This window comes from Symphalangus syndactylus, chromosome 2 (assembly GCF_028878055.3).
Source record: "Symphalangus syndactylus isolate Jambi chromosome 2, NHGRI_mSymSyn1-v2.1_pri, whole genome shotgun sequence".
Taxonomy (NCBI): domain Eukaryota; kingdom Metazoa; phylum Chordata; class Mammalia; order Primates; family Hylobatidae; genus Symphalangus; species Symphalangus syndactylus.
The window spans coordinates 137,951,223-137,969,044 of record NC_072424.2 but is presented as its reverse complement, the minus strand read 5'-3'; the positions used below and the strand labels follow the sequence as shown (position 1 = coordinate 137,969,044).

Genomic DNA, 17,822 nt, shown 5'->3' with positions numbered 1-17,822 from the left:
TTTCTTCTTTGGAAATGCTCAGCTGCTGCCAAGGGAGGGCTCAAGGGGGCTGCCACCCAGAAGGCTGAGCATGCCCTGGGAAGGAGGGAGGTGAGCCAGAGGCAGATGCTCCCCAGCCCAGAGGAAGGTGGTGGTGCACACTCAGTGCCGGCCCTATTGTGCCCACAACCCTGACACGAGTGTCCTGCATGTGGATGGGAAGCAGCCAGGGTGCAAGGGGCCCACTTTCAGCACACTTTGAGGAGAAACCAGGCCCCTCTGTGGTACCACCTCCCCAGTGGCCTGGCCAGGCCAAGCCTGGTGCCACTGCTCACCTGTTTCATGGAGAAAGCAGCTGCCCCCAACTCTGGTTGCTCAATGGACGCAGGCCTCCTTTCTTTGGCTTGAACCAGGGAGCAAGGGGGCCCGTACCCACCCCTGCATCCTTCCTTTTCCACTGTCTCCCAGCCCCATGGTTTGGGTCCATGAGAGGATGACCAGACATCCCAGGCAATCAAAATTGCAAAGGGGAGATGGGACTGAGGGCCATGGCCAACTGAGAACAAGCCGTTGCCACCATCCTGAGCATCTAGGATGGCAGGCCGGGCTCCTTCTGAGTCCCCTCTCCTGATCCGTTGGAACTGCTCATCCCCCATGTACTGCAGATGAGAAATGAGAAACGAAGGCCTAAGGGGGCAAGTCATCTGCCCAGAATCACATGCCTGGCTCTATGTCAAATCTCAATAAATCAACTCACTCAAAGCCCTGTCACCAGGGACTGATGTTCCAAAACTCCCTGTGCTGAAACCCTATTCACCTAATGTCCAACTAGACACAAACTCCAGGTGGGCATCTCATCTGTCCCAGGTCTCAGTGCCCCCCTAAGGCCAGGGAGGAGAAGGGGATCGAGCCAGCTGCCAGAGCCAGAGCAGAGGCAGGTCTCATCTGGAAACAGAGAGAAGGCAAGAGCCAGGTTTAGGCCCAGATTTGTACATGAATCCAGGTACCTTCCAGTGAAGTGGCTGTCAGCACACAGGGCAGACCAGTCCTGGCCCCAAGGGCTGTGCTGGAGGTCTGGGGAAGCACATATGTGTGAGAAAATCATCCACGAACGAGCAAGTCAGTTACTGGGCACTGAGCCTGCTGCCCACCCGATGGTCCCAGGTGCAGAGGGGGCAGCTGCCTGGGGTGGAAACTCCTGCTCCTGCCACTCCCCTCCCCATGGGGCTGTGCTCAGGGCTCTGCAGTGTGTCCTAGGCTTCTGTCCTCCTCAACAGGCCCCCAGGGTTGGCTGTTTCCCACTTTGTGCCTGTCAGGAGGGGAACGCTGTGCTCCTAGGAACCTGGAACAGATTCTCCCTCACAGTCTCAGAAGGAATCAACCCTGCCAACACCTTGATGCTGGACTCCCAGCCTCCAGAACTGGAACACGTACATTTCTGTTGTTGAAGAACCTAGTCTGTGGTACTTTATTATGGCAGCCCTCCCAGACAAATCCAGAGATGAGGCCCAGGACCTCCGAGCAGAGCTAACACAGGGAGGCTGACTTGCGGCCATGAGGAGCCCCAGGCCAGGCCTGTCATCCGGGCGGCCCCCACCACGTCCACTCACCACCCTGCATGCCCTCACGGCCCATTATGCTAACTGTTCCCGGGAACTACTGAAAATGTGATGCAGAAAATCCACTCGTTTTCCTAACTGTTCAAAAACATGGTCCTGAATGTCTATTTTAGCTCATGTACCATTGAGAGGTGACAGCGTGCTGGCAGTCCTCACAGCCCTTGCTCGCTCTTGGTGCCTCCTCTGCCTGGGCTCCCATTTTGGCGGCACTTGAGGAGCCCTTCAGCCCACCGCTGCACTGTGGGAGCCCCTTTCTGGGCTGGCCAAGGCCAGAGCCGGCTCCCACAGCTTGCAGGGAGGTGTGGAGGGAGAGGTGTGAGCAGGAACTGGGGCTGCGCCCGGCGCCTGCGGGCCAGCTGGAGTTCCAGGTGGGTGTGGGCTTGGTGAGCCCCGCACTTGGAGCAGCTGGCCGGCCCTGCCGGCCCCGGGCAATGAGGGGCTTAGCGCCTGGGCCAGCGGCTGCGGAGGGTGTACTGGGTCCCCCAGCAGTGCCAGCCCACCGGTGCTGTGCTCGATTTCTCACCGGGCCTTAGCTGCCTTCCCGCGGGACAGGGCTCAGGACCTGCAGCCCGCCATGCCTGAGCCTCTCACCCCCTCCATGGGCTTCTGTGCGGCCCGAGCCTCCCGGACGAGCGCCACCCCCTGCTCCACAACGCCCAGTCCCATCGACCACCCAAGGGCTGAGGAGTGCGGGTGCACGGCGTGGGACTGGCAGGCAGCTCCACCTGCAGCCCCCGTGCGGGATCCACTGGGTGAAGTCAGCTGGGCTCCTGAGTCTGGTGGGGACGTGGAGAACCTTTATATCTAGCTCAGAGATTGTAAACACACCAATCAGCACCCTGTGTCTAGCTCAGGGTTTGTGAATGCACCAATCGACACTCTGTATCTAGCTGCTCTGGTGGGGCCTTGGAGAACCTTTATGTCTAGCTCAAGGATTGTAAATACACCAGTCAGCACCCTGTGTCTAGCTCAGGGTTTGTGAATGCACCAATGGACACTCTGTATCTAGCTACTCTGGTGGGGCCTTGGAGAACCTTTATGTCTAGCTCAGGGATTGTAAATACACCAATCGGCACTCTGTGTCTAGCTCAAGGTTTCTAAACACACCAATCAGCACCCTGTGTCTAGCTCAGGGATTGTGAATGCACCAATTGACACTGTATCTAGCTACTCTGGTGGGGCCTTGGAGAACCTTTGTGTTGACACTCTATCTAGCTAATCTGGTGGGGACGTGGAGAACCTTTGTGTCTAGCTCAAGGATTGTAAACACACCAATCAGCGCCCTGTCAAAACAGACCACTCGGCTCTACCAATCAGCAGGATGTGGGTGGGGCCAGATAAGAGAATAAAAGCAGGCTGCCCGAGCCAGCAGTAGCAACCCGCTTGGGTCCCTTTCCACACTGTGGAAGCTTTGTTCTTTCGCTCTTTGCAATAAATCTTGCTACTGCTCACTCTTTGGGTCCACACTGCCTTTATGAGCTGTAACACTCACCGCAAAGGTCTGCAGCTTCACTCCTGAAGCCAGCGAGATCACGAATCCACCGGGAGGAACGAACAACTCCAGACATGCCGCCTTAAGAGCTGTAACACTCACCGTGAAGGTCTGCAGCTTCACTCCTGAGCCAGCGAGACCACGAACCCACCAGAAGGAAGAAACTCCGAACACATCCGAACATCAGAAGGAACAAACTCCAGACGCACCACCTTAAGAGCTGTAACACTCACCGCGAGGGTCCGCGGCTTCATTCTTGAAGTCAGTGAGACCAAGAACCCACCAATTCTGGACACGCCATGGCATAGACACTTGTGATAGGAAGAGAAATGCTCATGCCTTCCTACATGGAACTTTGTAGAGGAGGAAAAAATCCTACTCTGTGTACTCTTCTTTCTTAAGTTTTCTGCTGGGGACCCTATAAAAAAAATTAAAAGATTAATAAGAGAAAAACAAGTTTCTAGCACGTGCATCTCATATAGACATGAGAGAAATTCAGGAAACAGCAATTAAAAGATAGGTGTCACGCTCTGGCATACGTAGCATCTTCACTAAGAACAATTCATCTGTAGAGAAATGCTGGGACACAGGAAAGTGACTTCAAACTTCCAGAGGCGGTGCTGCAGGAAGGCGTCTGCACCAAGTGGAAAGGTTGGGGTAGGGAAGGCGAGTTAGTGAGGCTGGTTACGTGAACACCTCTGCTGCCATCTCCAAGCTGAGCGGTGTCTGGAGCTGTCTTTGTGATTAACTCTTGTTCAGAGAGGGAAGGAGAGACACTTTTGAAAAATGTATGTCCTGATTTTAGGCAAATACATTTGCTGCTTCTTAACTGCCTCCAGTGCCAAATAATCCTTAGGCTAAAGTAGCACGTTGCAGGTCAGCATGTTCTGGCTTCCTTCAGCTCTGATGGGAGGAATCAAGACATGGGGTTCTGTGTACTCTCCCAGAGGCACAGGGTCTTGGGGAGTGCCCAGCATGGTGTGACTGGCAGTGGGAAGGTTGCTGAGTGTGTCTGGGCTAGTTTGCTTAGGCTGCCATAAAGTACCATGGACTGTGTAGTTTAAACAATTTGTGTTCTCATACTTCTGGAGTTTGAGATCCAGGTGTGGGCAGGTTTGCTTTCTTCTGAGGCCCCTCTCCTTGGCTTCCAGGGCTTCCAGTTGGCCATGCCTCTGTGTGAGTCTGCGTCCTAATCTCATCTTATAAAGACACATATATTAAATTACATCCCATTTATATGATCTCATTTTAACTTCATTATCTCTTTAAAGACACTATCTCCAAATAAGGTCACATTCTGAAGTACTGGGGTTAGGAGTTCAACATGTGAATTTTGGGGAATATAGTTCAACCCATACCAATCTACCTCAGCACCCAAAGGTGGGAGGATAGTGTAGGAACAGGTCAGAAGTGTCAGTTCAATGGCTCCAGTATTTCAGCAGCATCAATGCTAAGGTTAACTTAGAGAATCTGACCTGAAGGAGAGAGAACTCTATTGGCAGTGTTAAAATACAGATCATAAGATGACAGAACAGACTCTCTGGAAATAAGATGCCAAATTATAAACGTGACCTACGGCCATGCCAGGCAAGGGTTAAGTCAGGCACTCCTACACTTAAAAAATAAACTAGGTTCTAACTGCCACAAAGTTTTGTTTTGTTTTCTTTTTCTCTGGCAGCTAAATAAGCAGGGGCCTGGAGATCAGCAATATGGCAACAATTTCAGCTCACCACCTATGGCCAGACGCAAACTAACTGACCCCCTTCTCCACCAGCTGTAACTACAGCTTTGATTTAACAAGAACCTGATTTCAGGGACTTTCTCCTGGTAAGAGACCACCAAGCACGGACTGGTTCTGTCCAGTTTGCCCAGGCATGCACTGAGGGCATTCATGTCCCTGCTCCACCTTTGACACATAGGTCCTAATTGAAATGTATTTAAATGTGAAGTCTCCACCCCAAAGTGATCACGGGGCGTATGTAACAGGAATGTTTGTTTACTATGCATATGCATGTCCCCCTGTCATAAATATTCATAGCTCCCCCAATAACCTGTTAAATATGTATGCTTGGCCAACCCTTTCAGCATAAATTCCTATCTCATCCTTCCCCCTCTCCAAGTACCTGCCTTTGGTCTCTGCCGGAGGTACACTTCCCAGCCTGCCAGGATGGCGATTTTGTAGGCTGTGACCCTTTACAAGAAATAAAGCTTTCCTTTTCAAATTTATGAACCTCATGATTTTAAGCTGACAGGGGACAAAGCTGAGGGGAAGAAGTGGGGACTGCTTCTGGGGAGAATGGGGGCTGGAGTGGCACGTACTGATTTTCTCTTAGCCTTCGTAGCCTTTTGGTTTTCGCTTTTATCCGGCTTTACTGAGGTGTAATGGACAGAAAAATTATGTAGAGTTGGCCCTTGAATAACCCAGGGATTAGGAGCACAGACCCCCCACACAATCGAAAACCCACGTATAACTTTGACTCCCCCAAAACTTAACAACTAGTATGGCCTACTGTTGACTAGAAGCCTTACCAATAACAGTCAATTAACACATATTTTCAATGTTATATGTATTATATACTGTATTCTTACCATAAAATACAGAAAAAGTTTTAAGAAAATCATGAGAAAATATATTTATTATATATTAAGTGGAGGCGGATCATCATAAAGGTCTTCATCCTTGTCTTTACCCTGAGTAGGCTGAGGAGGAGGAGGAGGAAGTGGGGGGTTGGTCTGGCTGTGCCAAGGGTGCCAGAGGCGGAAGAGGTAGAAGGAGGGGCAGACACATTGGGTATAACTTTTACTGAAAAAAAAAATCTGCATATAAGTGGACCCACAGAGTTCAAACCTGTGTTGTTCAAGGGTCAATTGTATACTTATGTTGTACAACATGATGTTTTGAGATACTTATCATTACAAAATCATTGCCCCAATCAAGCTAGTTAAACATATCCATCACTTCAAATAATTTCCTTTTATTTGGAGAGGGGAAAGAACACAAGATCTGCTCTCTCTGAAAATTTTAAATACACAAAGCAGTATTTAGTCACCATGCTGCACAGTGGATCTCCAGAATTCATTCATGTTGCATAGCTGAACCTCTGTACCCTTTCACCAACATCTGCTCACTTCCCGCACCCTCTGGCCTTTGGTAACCACCATTCCACTCTCTGCTTCTGAGTCCAACCTTTTTAGATTCCACATATAAGTGAGATCATGCGGTGTTTTTCTTTCTGTGTCTGGCTTATTTCACTTAGTATAATGTTCTCCCAGCTCATCCATGTTGTCGCAAATGACAGGATTTCCTTCTTCTTCAATACTTAGTATTCCATTGGGTGTGTATATACATACACACATTTTCTTGATCCATCTTTGTCAGTAGACCCTGAGGCTTTTTCCCTATCTTGGCTACTGTGAATAATGCTGCAATGAACAGGGGCTGCAGAGATCTCTTCAAGGTACTGACTTTATTTCTTTTGGATATACATCCAGAAGTGGGATTGCTGGTAGCTGTTTTTTATTTTTTGAGGAACTTCCTGTTTTCCATAATGGCTGTACCCATTTACATTCCCACTAAAGGTGGACAAGTGTTCGCTTTTCTCCACATCCTCACCTACACTTGTCTTTTGTCTTTCTGACAGTAGCCATTCTGGCAGGTGTGAGGCAGTGTCTCACCGTTTATGATGTGCGTTTCCCTGATGATCAGTGATGCTGAGCATTTTTTGATGTACCTGTTTGGGCCTCACTGCTCATCAACGGTGTGGTCTCATACAGACCACCCACCTAGCATGCTCTGTGGGAGCCTCTGGAAAACAACAGAACCTCGCCACAGAAGGGAATCTCCCAGTGGATGGTCACAGGCCACCAGCTCCCCCAGGGAACACGGACAAATGTCTAGGAATTGCTGCCTACCTGGAGGCCTGCTGGCCATTTTCTATTGTGATTCCATGTGTGGTCAGCAACTCTCCTTTAAAGACTCCGAAAGGTCTCATACCAAGAAAAGCTGTTTCACTTTAATTCAGCATTTCCCAAACTTATTAGAGCTCAGGTCCTTTTCATTTTTTGCAAAACATCTGTTAACAACATACAGAACAAGTGTTCCACGGGGCACACTTCAGAAAATGTTTCTATATGACAATCCATACCTATGCCAACAAGATTTTCTAGTTCAAGTATGATTTTGCAGTTAGACCCAAAGGCCCTCTCCCTAATTGTTCCTGAAGAGCTGAGTCCTAAAGCCGCTGGGTGGGGTAGAGCGAAGCAGGCACCCTCCCAGAGGTGGGGCAGGTGAGAAGAGTGACCTCATGTGTCAAGGTCATGGAGGTTACAGAAAGGAGAAACTTTCCTAACAGAAGTAAACCAAATGGCACAATGATCACATGCAACACGTGACCATCACAGGCTCCTCTACTGAAAAGGGCATCATTGTGACAGCTGTCAACACCGAAACAGCATTGAGGCTTAGCTGGCAGTACCGTTCCCACACATTGTGGTTCTGATGATGGCATCTTAGTCGTGTGAAGGTCCTCATTTGTAGGAATGCCTGGTGATGGGAGGGAAATTAGTCTCAAATGATTCAGAGAAAAAATAGTTCTTTGTCCTGTACGTTCGAATGCCTACATGTTGTCTCAAAATGTTTTAAAAGAAAGAAAAATAAAACCCTGAAGCCAAGGGCAAGGTCACGAGTCCTTTCTTGAACCTGACTTCCTGCTTCCTTCCAGGGCTCTGTGCTCCACCCTGTCTCTAGCAACCTGCCATCACTTCTTGGTTGTCACTGAGGCCAGCATCCCAAAGCTGCTTTCTCCGGGATGGGGCTGAGTGGCACCAGATGACCTCACCTGGGCTGTGAGCCCCTCATTTTATTTTCACTCTCCCAGGTGTGACAACCAATAACCCCATTCACTAGATTGTGTTTCCCTCAAACACTGAGCATCAAAACGACATTATCAATTACTTTTTATTCGACTTGATTTGCAAACTGGTCAAACTACAAAATAGCATAAAAGGTAAAGAAACACAAATAACTGACCATTCACAGCCTACCTTCAGTCTGTCCCTCTTTAAGAAAAAGACCTGGCTGGGCACGGTGGCTCATACCTGTAATCCCAGCACTTTCGGAGGCCGAGGCAGGTGGATCACGAGGTCAGGAGATCGAGACCATCCTGGCCAACATGGTGAAACCCTGTCGCTACTGAAAATACAAAAATTAGCCAGACGTGGTGGTGCGCGCCTTTAATCCCAGCTACTAGGGAGGCTGAGGCTGGTGAATCCCTTGAACCCGGGAGGCAGAGACTGCAGTGAGCCAAGATCACGCCACTGCACTCCAGCCTGGCGACAGAGCGAGACTCCATCCAAGAAAAAAAAAAGAAAGGAAAGGAGAGGAGAGGAGAGGGGAGGGGAGGGGAGAGGGGAGGGGAGAGGAGAGAGGAGAGGAGAGGGAAAGGAAAGGAAGAAAGAAAAAGACCTGACTTCCTCCCAGAGAGAGCCTCGCAGGCAGTCTGGGGCTTCTCAGCTCAGCACAGCCACGGCTCCCATGCCCAGCCTCCCATCTGGTTGCTGAAGAGTCTCCATCTCTTTACTTTCATCTAGACTATCTTTCTCAAAAGCCCAATCTGGCCCTTCTACAGCTCTCAACTGCTTTCAGGACTTCAAACTCCTTACTGCGACAGTCACAGCAGGCTCCAAGTTCTGGGCTTGCTTCTGCCTGCCTTACCTACCCAACACCCCCAGGCCACACTGTCCCCAACTCAATGTGGCTATCTTGCCCCCTTGCACACAAGCTCACCTGCACCACGACTGCCCGTTGACCCCATTCTCACAGAACAATGTCCAGAACTGACAGCAAGTATGGCTCAAGGACACAAGAGGCCAACTACTAGTCAACAGAGTGGAGCCAGAGAAGTAAGAACGGGCATGAGTGTGCCTCCCTGAGCCATGGGATTCTTCAGTTGGTAAAGGATATTTCCAGAAATCCAGTCTCATCCATACAACCTCCTGGTGACACACAAACTGGCTCCTTGTGACACGATCGCCAACAGGGGTAGGACCTATGTACCCATCAGTCCTTTAACTTGTATAATGGATTGGACCAGCCCAAAGTGTTCTTTAATCACCAGGTGGCATCTTAGTCATGTGAAGGCCCTTGTTTGTAGGAATGCCTGGTAATGGGAAGAAACTTCGTCTCAAATGATTCAGGGAAAAAGAGTTCGTTGTCCTGTAAGTTCTAATGTCTATATGTTGTCTCCTGTCTGTATATCTATACGTTCCTTCCTGAGGAATCATCTCGTGTTATGTATTATTTTAGGGTTGGTGAAGTACAGGCTTCAGATGCTCTTAAAATGTTCATAAGAACCAGATTTCCACTTCACTGTGGATTTCCTTGGTGTGGGGTTTGCCTATTCCATCTTTAGCACCCCAGTTCTTATTCTATGTCTCTGTCATTCATGGACAGTCTCAAGAAAGGAGCACAAAAAATTTTGTTAAAAGGAAGCTAAATACCCAGGTATTTGGCTTCTCTGAAAAAGAGTCCAATTCTGATTTGCTGTCACAGGATGTTTTCCTAAAAATATCATCTGTAACAACAGCTGGCAAGTAGTTACTCTTTTTTCAGAGGCTTGGGTTTCTAAGAGTCACAGCAAATGCACTCAAACGTGTTGTCACTTCTCCTTCCCCACTGACAGCGACATTAGCAGGCAGCCAGTGGTGCAGACAACACGCCTCTTTGCCATCCAGCTTACCAAGGGGATGGGCAGGTCCCTGCATATGCCCCTCCTTACAGAGAGGGCTCCCCATGGTCTTGGCAGGAGGTGGGAATGCCCTGGAGAACAGCCCCCTGGGTAGAATGCCTGAGGACCAGCATCTTTCTTTGGTCATAATGTAAACTTTCAGAAGACTCCGACATGTCTTCCCCAGGAGAGGTATTGTAAAGTCCTTAAGGATAACTTTTTTAAAAAGGTAACTCCAATTGGATAATTTAAAAATGAGATGGTTGAGGTTTTTGGACTCTACAGGGAAAAAAAGGGATGGAGGATAGGATGTTGAGTCTAAGAAGTTTGTTTATAACACTGGAGTAACTTCCTGCTTCTATGCAGGTAGCTCTCAGTCACTGCTGAGTAATTTAAGATGGAAAACTCAGTGAGTTTACTCAAGAGAAAACATCTCCATGTTAGCTTAGGTTACACAAAAAAAAAAGCTTTATTGTCTCACCAAACTCTAAACTCCATGTTCATTGTTTTGATGAACAGGACCACACCCCGAGGTTGGCCTGGAGAAGGTAAAGAAATCAGATCTAGAAAGAGCCAAGGGAAGGCAGATTGGACCCAAAGTTAACATCTACGACCAGGAGACTCCAGAGAAAAATGAAAGTGCTGCCTCATAAAGGGTCAACGAGAAGACCAGAGTTAAAACCCAAATTCAGTCACTTCACAGAAAGAAAAGACAGGCAGGCAGACGGGCAACTTGCTCGGGAACGTCTCACTATCAAGGAAAAAACGGTAACACCCAATTAATAATTTATCTTTTATTGAAATTGTTGAATACTTTATATTACAGTAAAGTTGATTGAAAAAAAATGAAGAGAAAAATCAATTTTAAAAAATACACTCACGTTGAAATCAAACAAGCCAGCCAAACCGGTACAGGCCGAGGGATGCTGCAGGGCGGTTTGCTTCTCAGCAATAGAACACCAGTCTATATACAATTCTACAATGCGAGAAAAGTCATTCACTAAACATGGCAGGAAAGGCACTGCCGCCAGAATAAGAACACCAGCAGCGCCTCCCTCCTCCTCCATGCTGTGACCGCCCCGCCTCCCTCCTCCTCCACGCCATGCCCGCCTGGCCTCCCTCCTCCTCCACGCCGTACCCGCCCAACCTCCCTCCAGCATGAGGCCAAGTGCAATGCTAGGGCCGAGGCTCTGGCCCATGATTTTTCATGCAGTTTCTGTAAGTCACACACTGTGCAAATTAAGGCTTCTTATAGGTCAAATGGTTGATCAACACTTTTTTCTTAAAAAAATAAGCACAGTAAAGGTGGTATCATGAGAACCTGAAGAGATGAGACCTATACCCCAAATCTGGAAAAAATTCATTTTCTCTGACACCTCAACTCCACTCACACACACACACACATAAACACACAAATCAATCTTTGGACAGGTTGTTTGAATTCACCAGCCAGCAAAAGAAATACTGACAAATGTGCTCTGTACGCCCAGGCTTGAAGATGTCATGCAAAAAGCTGCAGCCATTCCTGACTAAAGGCATAGAACAGGCAAACTCTCCAAAACCTAGGCACTCGGGACCCTGTGCACGTATGTGTGTGTGTGTGCGCACGCATGTGTGTGTGCCCTTAAGAAACAGAAAGCAAAAGAGAAAAGAGATAGAATGAGCTCCAACTCAGGGGACACATTAATGACCAGTTCAAAATCCCACCGGAAACTGTCCCGCACACTGACAGCCTCGCCGTCTCAGGATGGACAAACCGGTGCATCACACCCCTGCCGGCAGGAAGAAACTGTGGCTGTTTTCTTTTTTTCCTTTTTCTCAAACCTGAGTAATAGTCAAAGTCAATAAATAGGGGGAGAGAATTAAAATGCTAAAATATATCGGGGTCAAATACCCTATCGGGCCTAAAGCAGCAAGGGTTTCTTCGAATGCAGCCCTCTGTTTTGAGATGCGTCCGGCCTTATGCTTTTAAACGAGGACTTGAGGCAAAATCCTGGGCACGAGGTACCGCCCTGTGGCCGATCTGAGCCATGCCTTATTCTAATGACTGTAAACAATCAGGAAGGAGTGGGGCCTGACCTCCTTTACCCTCTCCCCCATCACAAAAACTCTTCCCTTTTGAAAGTTTCTGTTAAAGGCAAAATTATAGAAGAATCATCGAGTGGAAGTCTTATTTGGTTGGAGGTGCTTGGCTGTCCCACGGCTCCGTGCTCCCCTGCAGGCACTGCGGAATCAGATGTGTAAGAGGTCCTCGTCACTGTCGTCGTGGAAGGACACCAGCTTGGTGGAGCTCACTGTCTTCTGCTGTGCAGAGCTGGACTTCCCTTTCCTCGCCTTCTCACCCCTGACCAGCCCCGCCCTATCGTCCTCACGCTCCTGAAGGGCGTTGCTCTGTGCATTTCTCACTGGGTGGGAGCTCTCTGCCCCAGCTCCCCTGCCTGAGTGAACTTTCACTTCTGGGATGGTCAGAACCTCATCCTCACTGTCCGGGTCATCCCCATGCAGGGAGCTGAGGGCTTTCACAGACTTGGTGGTAATATGGCCGTTCTCCTGCCCTTCCTTCCCCTGCCGTGGAGGAGGCAGCTGGATCTCTTCCATCAGCCACTCTGTTTCGTTCTCATCTGTCTCTTCTTCCTTATTCACCTGCCAGGGATCAACAGCAGAGACCACGTGAGCCCCTCAGAGACCCCATTCTGCTCCACCATCCACCACATCAGGGATGCTCTCTGCTGGCATGAGCTGGGGAAGAACTGGCCCACTGTCCTCACAGTCACTGCATGTCCAGTTCCCAGGGAAAGGAAGACAAGGGCTGGCAACACCTTCCTGTTCCTGATGAGACTGCACCAAGGCAGGACGGTTTGGGAGGGTGGCAGTGGGGCCATTTGGCAGGAGTCTCACAGCCAAGGGTGGGACCAAGCAGAAGGCGTGCGGGATGGCCTGGACCCGAAAAGCAGACCAGTGATCCACCAGCTGCGCTGGGGGAGAAGGGGCTCTTCCGGGCTACTCATAGACTGAAAGGTGCCCACTGCATGGCAGGGGAGGAATGTCAAAGGAGGCACTCGAGTCAAAAGCCTAGTTTTAGAGAGCAATTCATCACTACCCATCAAGACCACAAACATTATGTCCTTTGATCCAGATAATGCCTCTTTTCTGGAGATTTATCTGAAAGAAATCATCCAAATGCTAGATGCACAATTATCTTCACTACTGTGTGTGTGTGTGTTTTTTTTTAAAGAACAGCCAAAAACAGTGGAAACAACCTAATTATTAAATACTTCAAGGAAATCAGTTGTAACCACGAGAGAAACTTGAGGGAAAAAAATAACAAAAACATGTGCTGGGGTAAGTGGCTGGGGCAATGGGTGTTACTTTCCTTTCTGGATTCCAGTGAGCCTGTGACTGCTTTCCTCGGCATCCCTGATGAGAACAACATGGACGGTGCAGCACGGGGGGCCGGGGAGGCAGGCCCTCAAGAGACTCGCCACAGAAAATTACCTTTGAGTATTTGTAGGACACGTTGGAACTTCTCCTACAGCAAGTGGTCAGCTTACTTATCACTGTTTCCCTATAAAAAAAAAAGGAGACGATAATTACTCCAGGGTAGAGAGGGCATGGGCAGGAGCCCCACCCCCACCAGCCCCGCCCCCATCTGCACCACCAGGGGGCTGCTGGCGGCTGCATTTCTCCCACATTCTGAATGACAAATGAGTAGCCGTGACAGGTTATACCCTAATGTATTTGTTGTGACTGAGTGGAAAGAACATGGGTTTTGGAATCCAACAGCAGAGGGCCCTCTAGAGCAACTTAACATTTGGGCAAGGACTTTTTCACATATGACTCTAACAGGACCACACCGGTCCGTCGCCACTAAGCCCGCCCGATGGTGGCTCGCAGAGATGGACATCACATGCCCTTCCCGGCCCAGACCTTCTTCTGACCCATTCTGCATTTTGGGTGTGGAGGGCCACAGTCGGTACTTTTTTTTTTTTAGACAGAGTCTCACTCTGTTGCCAAGGCTAGAGTGCGGTGGTGAGATCTTGGTTTACTGCAACCTCCACGGTTGGTACTTTCTGACCACCTCTCTCATTGGGCTGTGGCTCAGCTGGCAAGTGACAGTGGCAGCAGGGAACACCTGAGCTGGCCAGCTCCTGCCCCTAGGTCAGAGCCACTAACACTGACGCCTGATGTGAAAATCTGCTTGACGGTCACACGGAGAGTCCTTTCACCCAGCAAAGTGGGGCAAAAGGATGGCATCATACCTGGTACATAGCACACGCTTAATAAACTCCTGCTTTTATGACGTGAGGAGGGCAGAGGGGTCAGCTGTGCAGTGGGAAAAGGCACCCATGAAAGGTGCCGTTTAATGTTCTACCTATCTTTGGACACAAAGGACCACGGTCCTAGAAGCCACAGGCACGGGTGATGTGCGAGGGCCTCAGCCTTGGTCAGACAGAAATGTAGGCATTTAAAAAGCGCAATGCTGGGGACTGCTTCCAGAGAGTTTTGAACTAAGAACCTTGAGCCTTTGCTGTTGTAGGGCTTAAAAACAGATAAGTAAATAAAACCCCACAAAACTGACCCCAAGATTAGCTGTGGGAGGCATGCATCCACACGCCCCACCTCGCCCTGCCACCCACTCACCTCCTCTCCTTCTTGTAGAGCAACAGGGCCAGCAGGCAGCAGGTGAGCGCCACGAGCAGCAGGCTGAGCACCGCGCCGACTGCCTGGCTCCGCTCTGACAGCCCCTTGTGCATCTGCCCGTCGTCCCCAGGATTCTCGCTGTCAAAGCCCACCCTGCAAGGACGTCACAGAAAAGGAGCCGTGTTACAGGGTGGTCCTGCCACCACAGCCACAACCTGAGGTCTGAGTCCCCAAGGCAAGAGCAGCTCTGACTTTCCCAACACCATGTGATTCTCACTCCTGCCCAGAAAACAAGGCCACAAGGCCGGCTCCACGTGGAAAAGGGCTGCAAAAAGTTCCTGATGATGAGTTTGTGGCAGGGTTGTCAGAAAGCAGACAAGAAGGCACTGCTTCCAGCTCCATGAACTGTCATTCACCCAAACACAGAGCAGACGGGTGGGAGGGACGCAGCCCCCTCTAGGTGGCCCAACCCACGGCAGGACCAGGCTGGGGCAGAGGCCGTCCTGAAGCACCACACTTCTCTCCAGGGTCAGAGCTCTCTCCTCTCAGAATTTCTTCTGGAAGCAGTGAGCGCAGCCCACCGTGAGACACCATCTCCACACGAAAGGGGTCCAAGGGGCCTTAGAAACAGGCCAGGACGGGGCCCAGGGGCGGCCACAGACCAGGGTGGGGCCCAGGCAACAGCACAGCCCAGCACAGCCCAGCACAGCCCCTGACGCGTCTCCTCTCTCCAAGCCTGCTCCACCCCAGCAGAAGGCTCTCGGAGCACACCAGCTGCCTCACCAGTGGAGTTCACCATTCCCACCCAAGGCCCACATAAACACTTGTGGGAAAAAGTGGTGCATTTCCATGACATCAAACACTCAAGCAGAGTTGGGACAATAATAACAGAAAATGAGAAACAACCACGGAGACTGCCCTTTGCACTTAGGGAGCAACACGACACTCAAGAGTGTAACGACTTGACACTTCTAATCTCTCTGGCCCTCTGTCATTTGGGGCCACACACACAGGAACAGGATCACATAAACAGAAATTCCTCCTGTGCTGCTTGAGATAAGAGGCAACCCCAGCGGGGCTCATCTTGTGCTGCTGAAGATGCTGGCTGCTCAGAGAACTGAGGTTGAGGGCAACAGGCCAACCCGCGGCCCGGCCGCAAGGGCTGCGGCTCTCAGTCAAAGTTCAGCTTAAGCCAAAGAATCCAAAACATCAGTAGACAAGAAACCACAGGGACAGCCTGGCGTCCAGTTCTAGGTGGGCCTGCAAGGGTTGACGTCTGCTCAGGAAGAAGCACCACCACACTCCACAGACAGGTCTGAGAGCTCTGCAGACCTCTGCCTCCAAGCCAGAAACCCACTCACCCAGAAGCAGCTCCAGCCACTCAGGACCACTGGAAATGCATCCAAGAGACACATCATCACTCAGTTCTAAGCATACTTTACTTTCTACCTTTGATTTCTTCTTTGGACCATGGATTATTCAGAAGCGAGTTTTAGTCTTCAAACATATTTCTATTTTTCAGTTGTTTGTTCTTGGTTCCTAACTTAATTGCATCATGTATGTAGTTAATTGCATCAGTCAGAAATTTGCTGACTTAGGCTGAGCACAGTGGCTCATGCCTGTAATCCCAGCACTTTGGGAAGCTGAGGCAGGTGGATCACCTGAGGTCAGGAGTTTGAGACCAGCCTGGCCAACATGGTGAAACCCCATCTCTACTAAAAATACAAAAATTAGCCAGGAGGTAGTGGCGCATGCCCATAATCCCACCTACTCAGGAGGCTGAGGCACAAGAATCACTTGAACCTGGGAAGCGGAGGTTGCAGTGAGCCAAGATCGCGCCACTGTACTCCTGTCTAGGCAAAAGATCAAGTTTCTGTCTCCAAAAAAAAAAAAGGAATGGCTGACTTGCCTGCTTTGTGGTTAATTTTTGATAAAGTTTTCTAAGTGTTTGATGTAAGCTTGGGAAAACAGTGTTCTCCCACTGCAGGGAACAGTGTTCTACGCATGTCTATTAAATCTCGCTTTTCACTGTGCTGTCTCAATCTTCCAAAAAAGCTTTACTCTTTGTCTACTTAACCCAGCGATCACTAAGCTTGTTTCTTGTGTGTGGTTTTGTCAATTTCTGCTTTACATATCAAGGCTTTTTTATTAGGTAGACGGAAGTTTAGGATTCTTGTATCTTCCTAGGAAATTAGCCCTTTTAAAATTATAATGACCCTCTTTATCCCTAATATTTTTCTTTAATATCCTATTTTATCTTATATTCACATAACTACTGCAGCTTTCTTTCAGGTTATTTTCTGGTACATCTTTTCTTATCCTTTGACTTTGGTCTTTTCTGTATCCTTGTTTTAGGCATGTTCCCTGTAAACAGAGTTGTTTTTGAAATCCAATTTGACAACTTGTTTTTCAACTGACAAGTTTAGTCAAGCTATACTTATGATTATAGATATATTTAGATTTATTTCTACCATACTGGGCTGAAATTTCTACTTGTCTGATTTTTGTTTTATTTTTCTCCTTGTCTTCTTTGGGGATTTAAGTATTTTTATTTCTCCTTTTCTTCTCCACTGTTTTGGAAGTTACATACTATATTTATATTATTTTAGTGGTTATTCTTAAAATACTGGCATGCATACTAAGACAGAAAGTCTGACAGTATGTCTTCCAAACAATTAGGAACTCTACCTTTTCTTCCTTCCTTCCTTTCTTTCAAGAAAATGGTTTTACTTTCATATGATGCTATCACTGTAAGAAATTTTAAAAGCTGGGAACTCTGCCACCCCTCTCAGCTTAGACACCACTGTTGTCCAGTACAGTGTGTCCTCATAGGGTCGCTGACAGGTTCCTTCAAACTGCAACCTTCCGTGAAGTGACTATAGGAGGTCCTTGAATAACATCATTTCCTTCAAAACTGTCTCATTATAAAGTTGATGAGGCCGGGCACGGTGGCTCACGCCTGTCATCCCAGCACTTTGGGAGGCCGAGGTGGGCAGATCCCGAAATCAGGAGATCGAGACCATCCTGGCTAACACGGTGAAACCCCGTCTCTACTAAAAATACAAAAAAAATTAGCCAGGCATGGTAGCGGGCGCCTGTAGTCCCAGCTACTTGGGAGGCTGAGCCAGGAGAATGGTGTGAACCTGGGAGGCAGAGCTTGCAGTCACCCGAGATCACGCCACTGCACTCCAGCCTGGGTGAGGGCAAGACTCCGTCTCAAAAAATAAAATAAAATAAGATAAAGTTGAGAAAAAAAAACTGGTTTCATTATACATCGTTTCACATAAAGTTGCAGTTTCCAAGAACCTGTCGATGATATAAAGTGAGGATTTAAAGTATTTTAATCTTTCTTGAATTATTTTCTAA

At 48.8% G+C, this 17,822-nt stretch overlaps 1 protein-coding gene across 1 annotated transcript in view; it reads right to left on the bottom strand.

The window, feature by feature from the left end:
* Positions 1–10,594: 10,594 nt before the first annotated feature.
* IGF2R (insulin like growth factor 2 receptor) overlaps positions 10,595–17,822 on the bottom strand; it is a 136,897-nt gene continuing 129,669 nt past the window's right edge. Inside the window, exons 46-48 of the mRNA XM_055268728.2 lie at positions 14,457–14,609; positions 13,311–13,380; positions 10,595–12,458 (exon numbers count right to left, since the gene is read on the bottom strand). Coding sequence (XP_055124703.2) covers positions 12,048–12,458; positions 13,311–13,380; positions 14,457–14,609 — 634 coding nt within the window. The 3' untranslated portion in view covers positions 10,595–12,047. The remainder of the gene's footprint in view (positions 12,459–13,310; positions 13,381–14,456; positions 14,610–17,822) is intronic.